At 48.7% G+C, this 7,500-nt stretch overlaps 1 protein-coding gene across 4 annotated transcripts in view; it reads left to right on the forward strand.

Moving 5' to 3' along the window:
* The first annotated feature begins 380 nt into the window (after positions 1–380).
* Positions 381–7,500, forward strand: part of tmc6b (transmembrane channel-like 6b) — a 23,530-nt gene continuing 16,410 nt past the window's right edge. For 3 of the 4 annotated variants that reach the window (XM_030350972.1, XM_030350974.1, XM_030350973.1), the window contains exons 1-2: positions 382–509; positions 4,046–4,206. In XM_030350972.1, the coding sequence (XP_030206832.1) occupies positions 4,151–4,206 (56 nt within the window). In that variant the 5' untranslated portion in view covers positions 382–509; positions 4,046–4,150. Of the gene's footprint in view, positions 510–4,045; positions 4,207–7,500 lie in introns of all 4 variants that reach the window. The other variant, XR_003976091.1, reaches the window with a different exon arrangement.

Here is a 7,500-nt window from a genome sequence, read left to right on the forward strand (position 1 = left end):
AAAATGAGCTTTTTTTCTAAATCTGGCATATTTACATTTTGAGTGTAAACAAAAAATGTAAATTGATGTGCATCGTAAAATAAACAAATAAATAAATGGCTCCTCCCAGCTGGTTACAGATCAGGTGTACACATGGGAATTGGTTAGCCTAGCGATTGTTGTACTTGCACTTGGTTCTATGAACAACCTTTCTGTACCGACAGCGATATATTGATGCACTTCTTATGACAAATGGGTTGCTTATGATGACATATTGTAAGTCGCTTTGGATAAAAGATTCTGCTAAATGCCCTAAATGTAAATGTAAATGTGCATGACCCCTCCCACTTTAGAGATGGCTCCTCCCAGCTGGTCTCAGATCATGTGTATGACCCCTCTTAGTTTATAGATGGCCCCTCCCAGCTGGTCTGAGATCAGGTGTATGACCCCTCCCTCTTTAGAGATGGCTCCTCCCAGTAGGTCTCGGATCAGGTTTGGCAGCTTGTGGAGTAACGAGGAGAGCGACAGAGGTGAGTTTACCAACTGTTTAAAGTCTACTTCAACAGTTGTTTCGTGCAAATCGAATGTGTTTTTTAATCTTCGTAGATTTTCAAACATTTAGTTCCAGCCTGATCAAATAATGAATTTAGATGGTTTATGGTTAAAGTTATCGTTACGGTTGTTCCGGACTTTGACCCGGTTCGGCAAACGTTTTACATTCATATTTCACGTTAAATTTACATTGAGCGCAATAAGAAGACGCTTTTACGCAAAGCACCTTACAATAACTACATTTCATTACATTTTTCTTTCTTTGTAATAAGATCGCATCGCTGGTTATGGCTTTTAAAAATACAATTCTGCACAGTACTTCCTTATCATCAGAAAGTCTACCTTCCTTTGCGAAGTGATGCATTGAGTCCCATGCAGCCATTTAGTCGCACTATGCGGTGTAAGTTAATGCTTTTAAACGATGGTCGGTTCTTGCATTCCTCCGTGTGTTGCAAAAGCAGCCGACTCTGATTCTGCATCAGAGCTGCAGAAGATCAACTTAACAATCAACACCAACATCAACATCAACACACTAGCTTGCTGAGGAATAGAACCACAACCTGCAACCAGTCCTCAATGTGGACTGGGTCAATCCCAGTCCACAATCCAACAACCCAGTTGACGTTACATAGTAGGCCTATAGTCAGTCTATTTAAATTGATATCGATCGGTTAGTCCGGTCTGTTGGTTCCCGCTGAAACAGCCGGTTTCTAAACTCCGTCTGACCGTCGGGAGAGGTGCGACTCTCCCAGCAGCTCCATGACAACACTCGGAACCCAGTCCGCTTTGTTCCACAAAGCCCTCAAAGGGTTCAACCCGTCCCCATAAACAACAAATGGACGGATCTGGCTCTGCTGTAGCCTGCAAAACGGTTGTTCTGGGGGAATACTCAGTCGCTGAAGTATGACAGAGAGGGGCACTGGTCTCTCTGCCTCTCTGCCTCTCTGCCTCTCTGTCTCTCTCTCTCTCTCTCTGCCTCTCTGTCTCTCTCTGTCTCTCTGTCTCTCTGTCTCTCTGCCTCTCTCTCTCTCTCTCTCACTCTCTCTCTCTCTCTCTCTCTCTCTCTCTCTCTCTGCCTCTCTGCCTCTCTGTGTGTCTCTCTCTCTCTCTGTCTCTCTGTCTCTCTGCCTCTCTGCCTCTCTGCCTCTCTGTCTCTCTCTCTCTCTCTCTCTCTCTCTCTCTCTGCCTCTCTGCCTCTCTGCCTCTCTCTCTCTCTCTCTCTCTCTCTCTCTCTCTCTCTCTCTCTCTCTCTCTCTCTCTCTGTCTCTGTCTCTCTCTCCCTGTCTCCCTCTCTCTGTCTCCCTCTCCGTTCTTTAGAATCAGATTTACATCTTTGATTGATTAACCGTACTTGGGATGGTGTTTATAAATGTGCTTTTCAGTACTCCTTTCCATTCTGCGGTATTGTTCCTGTTGTTTCTATAGATCTACAGTGACGTAGTAGTTCAGTACTTCCTGTTTATACCCTCTGGGGAACCATAGTGTGTTACAGTCAGCAGTGACCTCCGACCCTTTCTCACATTGGGTTGGTTTTCCTGTCACCACCCGTTTAAAGTAAACACACACGCACACAGACACACACACAGACACACACACACACACACACAGAGCCGCACCCATCAGTTCTATGAGGATGTGACTCAATGCTGGTGCTATCTTCCAGAGAATAGGGTGCCTGTCTTGGGCCGGTCACAGTCATGACTGACATGAGGTCAGTCCCCTGCTGAACACATGAGTGACAGATGATACAATACTGTTTACAACACAGGGGTGTTCAGCACCGAGAGGGTAACAGCTGGAATCACTTAATGTGGGCTGAGATCCACAGCTGGTGCTAGTTCCTGCTGGGCTGGGCACACACACACACACACACACACACACACACACACACACACACACACACACACACACACACACACACACACACACACACACACACACACACATTTACGACTTTTAGCAGACGCTTTTTAATAAGCGCTAACAATATACACAAACACACGCACAAAAGGTAACTTTCAGTTCCACATGATCCGACAGCATTAGGCTTCATGCTATCGTCCCCCGTCAGACGAACCGTGAGAACGGTTTGACAGCTGTGTTACAGCAACAACAACAGTGGAACATGGAAACGCCTCTGCTGTGAGCAGGACGTGGGTCCTATTGGCCCGGGGTGGAACAGGGTTCTACTGGGTCGCAGGCAGGAGGGGATTGTCTTTGTTTTCTGCTTCATTGATCTCCTCTAATTCCACATTCTTAGAATCAAATACTAATTTTCGAAGCTTTCTGTTGCTCTGCGGGGCTTGTACGACCAATAACAGAGGGCAGAAAGCATGTGTGTGCGTTGTGTTTGTGTGGGCGTTGTGTATGTGTGTCAGAGGTGACCGGCGGCTGGGCGTTGTGGTTTATTGGTGCAGAGGGTTTGAGAGTCTTTAGACACAGAGCATGGTTTCCATTGTCCTTCATGACGTCCTCTGAAACGCAGCAAGACACGTGTGTCTCTGAACCTGAATGCATTCATGGGGCGCCTGGCCCCATTACGACCCTGAGTACAGTATCAGACCACTGACTGAGTGTGGCTGCGTTGGTATTCACAGAGTCCTGTCCCGTGTCTCGGAGCGGCCGACATCAGCAGGACAAAAGGCGGCTTGTGAGCGATGACATAACTCCACTGTTTGGCCTTTTGTTATAGGCCCGTCCCTAACAACCCGACCCAGGGGCCCCGGGGCCCGTCCCTACAGCCCCAGCGGCTTCGGGGCCCGTCCCTACAGCCCCAGGGGCCTCGGGGCCGTCCCTCTGCCCAGGGGCCTCGGGGCCCGTCCCTCTGCCCCAGGGTCAGAGGGGCCCGTCCCTCTGCCCAGGGGCCTCGGGGCCCGTCCCTCTGCCCCAGGGTCAGAGGGGCCCGTCCCTCTGCCCAGGGGCCTCGGGGCCCGTCCCTAACAACCCGACCCAGGGGCCCCGGGGCCCGTCCCTACAGCCCCAGGGGCCCCGGGGCCCGTCCCTACAGCCCCAGGGTCAGAGGGGCCCGTCCCTCTGCCTCGGGGCCCGTCCCTCTGCCCCAGGGGCCTCGGGGCCTGTCCCTCTGCCCAGGGGCCCGTCCCTCTGCCCCAGGGGCCCGTCCCTCTGCCCCAGGGGCCTCGGGGCCCGTCCCTCTGCCTCAGGGGCCTCGGCCCTCAGCCCTCTGCCCAGGGGCCTGTGAGGTCTTGTTCTCCTCCCCTCTGAGGGACCTGTGGACACCGCTCAAGCGTTCCTCTTAACAGACTTCCTGTTCGTATCGATGTTGACTTCCCAAGTGTTCTTTGTAATAAAACCGGATGTCGTTGTGTCTTGAGCCTCGGTTGTGGGGAACTGTTGAAGTGAAGTCAGCTCACCAGCAGAACGGGTGCAGTGGAGAGTGAACATGAGGGCTGACACACTCCTCAGGGGCCTATCTCTCAAACAGGTTTCGACAGGACCAGAATTGTGTGTATTGCTGCTGACGTTCTCTCTCTCTCACACCCTGGTATGTGCACAGGTGATCTGCGCAGCTATGAGTCGATGAGGGTGTGACCCTCTCTGATTGGTCGAGAGGCCCAGACGTGTTGTGAAGACAGAGAGCAGGCGAAGGCAGTGTCGGAGAATGGCGAGACATGTGGGTTTTGACCAGAGCCCACAAGACCCGGAGGTTGGATTGGAGTGAGTAGTGTGTGTGTGTGTGTGTGTGTGTTGTAATTGTTGTTGTCTTAATTTATTTTCCTATTGCCCTCTCCCTCTCCTCATCTCTGCGTCTCTCGCCCTCTCTCCCTGTGGGGCTGTACTCTAGTTGAGGATCCATGGACCTGATGCTGTAGTGGATGTGGTAAAGGATAAGTTAATGGGGAAGGGAGGCACTAATGTGCTCTGATGATGAAGAGTACTTTGAGGTTTTCCAGATTGAATACGGGTGTGAAGCTCCCAGAGTGATCTGAGAGATGTCTTCTTCTGGAGATAGAACTCTTGTTGCTCTGCCTCCATCGTGTTCATGGACAGGTCCGTACCCGGGGAACACTCTGTACGTCTTTATGTTTGGATCCCAAACAACGAGTGAGGATGATTCTGGACACGGTGTCTGTTCCTACAGCAGCTTCATCCATCAGATTAAGAAGGGGCCGCGACGGTAACATGAGACAATGACCCCTGAATGGTTATGGTAAACTGGGCCTGGACTGGTCTGAAAACACGGCTAACTGGACCAGAGTCACCATAGAGGACTGGGATTAACCCAGTCACTTTAGAGGACTGGGATTAACCCAGTCACCATGGAGGACTGGGATTAACCCAGTCACCATGGTGGACTGGGATTAACCCAGTCACCATAGAGGACTGGGATTAACCCAGTCACCATGGTGACTGGGTTAATCCCAGTCCACCATGGTGGACTGGGATTAACCCAGTCACCATGGTGGACTGGGATTGGCCCAGTCACCATGGTGGACTGGGATTAACCCAGTCACCATAGAGGACTGGGATTGGCCCAGTCACCACTCCATTCGGCCTCTGATTGGTTTCATTTTAAAGAGTCTGACGTTTCTTTCTACACATTTCTGATCAGAAACATTATAAATCTATAATATCTAATATAAATATAATTAATGTATAGAATTGGTAACCCTAACCCTAATATTTGAATATTACATCAAGGGACTCGACCCATCTGATTGGATAGCATAATAGCGAACCTATAACGACATTTCATTTAGAAATGATAACAAATATATGTTAGAAATAATAAATTACTAACATATATTTCCAGATTGTAAACGGATGTGAAGCTCCCTAATCCTGGCCCTGATATGCCTAAACCATGGGACACACCTGCAGACTTTAAATGTAGGTCAGGCCTGGGTATCATACGACTGCTGACTGTCCTAATAAGAGCAGAGGTGTTGCTATTTACACCAAAAAAAGTTGAATGCTTATTTAAAGCTCACTGAATGCTTCAGTAAACAATTCGAGCTTCTGGCCTTAAATTTAGAAGTTTTGAAAGACGGTCATATCATGATAGTTGGTTGTTATAGGCCTCCACCTGCAATAGGTAACTCAATGTCCACACTGGTGAAAAGTCTGTCACAATTGCAGTATAATGAAATTGTTGTGGTTGGTGATCTTAACTGGGATTGGTTGACGCCTGTGTCAGATGCATTTAAAGCACAGTGTGATTCTTTAAATTTAACACATAATAACCAAATAAAGACCAAACTCAAAATGTCATCGCTTATTGATCTAATTTTGAATTTCCCTTTTAAGTACTCTGCTACAGGTGTTTTCCCAAAAGATGTAAGTGATCACTGTGTGATATTAGCAATAAGAGACACCAAGATTGTTAAGTGTAAAGCTCGTTTTGTAGAAAGGCGTAATTTGAAGATGTTTGTTGAGCAGGGTTTTCTATATGGCGTATATCTATTCGACTGGACCAGAATTGCCTTATTGATGATGTTGAAATGGCTTGGTAATTCTTCCATGATACCTTTCATGAAATAAACAAACATGCTCCTATGCGGAAGTTTAGAATTAAGGGTCGGGATAGCCCCTGGTTCACAGCTGAGCTGCCCGGCGTGCTTCATGAGCGCAATGCGGTCTGGGCAAAGGCAAGAAGGTCAGGCACTGAGGCTGACTGCCTCCTCTTTCGGCAGCTAAGAAACAAATGTACTTCTCTTTTCAGAAAAGCCAAATCTGAGTTTTATCTAACTTTCTCTGACGAAAATTTGAATAATCAAGGTAATTCTGGAAAGCAATTAAATCATTATCTGCTTCTAAAATCTCTTATGAATTACCATCTTTGTATTGTCCAAGACTCCATTGCTGTTCATAATAAGGTTGAAATGGTAAACTGTTTCAATTAACATTTTATTTCTTCTGGGTTCCTGTTCAAATCTTCCACACATTCTGCTGTGAAATCTGTACATTTGAGTAACAATGCTAGTGATGTACACAACACTTCTAATCATACACCTTTTAAAGCTGCTGAGGTTCACAAAGCCTTAAAGCAATTGATCCCTAGAAAACCGTCTGATCCGGATCACTTGGAACCAAGGTTTTTAAAATAAGCAGCAGACTCATTGCCAAAAAACAAAATACCTGAGATCTGGAAGGCTGCTTATGTTCGACCCCTACTAAATGGAGGGGATCCAACCATTTTAAATATTTATAGACTACTCTCAAACCTCTCAGTGTTATCAAAAGTGCTGGAATCCCTCGTCAGTGAGCAGGTTAAAGATGATGTCCATACTCATCAAATATTAAATGTACAACAATTAGGGTTCCTAACAAATCATAGCACGACAGCTGCTGCCATGAACATTTGAAATGACATCATAGGAGCACTGGATAAAGAAATGGATGGTTTCACTTCGCATTCATACCGTGCGTAGGGAGCCCCCCCCCCAGTGCGTAGGGAGCCCCCCCCCCAGTGCGTAGGGAGCCCCCCCCAGTGCGTTAGGGAGCCCCCCCCCAGTGCGTAGGGAGCCCCCCCCCCCAGTGCGTAGGGAGCCCCCCCCCAGTGCCTAGGGAGCCCCCCCCCCAGTGCCTAGGGAGCCCCCCCCCCAGTGCCTAGGGAGCCCCCCCCAGTGCCTAGGGAGCCCCCCCCCAGTGCGTAGGGAGCCCCCCAGGGTTAGGGAGCCCCCCCCCAGTGCGTAGGGAGCCCCCCAGGGTTAGGGAGCCCCCCAGGGTTAGGTAGCCCCCCCCAGTGCGTAGGGAGCCCCCCAGGGTTAGGAAGCCCCCCCCAGTGCGTAGGGAGCCCCCCAGGGTTAGGGACCGCTTGGCCCGCCTTTATTTACTTTATCTATTAATAGCTTTGGACAAAAAGCTTTTCATTTCTAAGCAGATGATAGTAAGTGTCCTCATGACTAATGCTGGAGCACGGACAGAACTGGGAAAAGGCCTTTAAGGTTTTTGCACCTTCTCCCTGGAATAACATCTAACCACCAGGTGAAGGTGATTATCCACCAGGTG

Source organism: Gadus morhua, chromosome 3 (genome assembly GCF_902167405.1).
Source record: "Gadus morhua chromosome 3, gadMor3.0, whole genome shotgun sequence".
NCBI lineage: Eukaryota > Metazoa > Chordata > Actinopteri > Gadiformes > Gadidae > Gadus > Gadus morhua.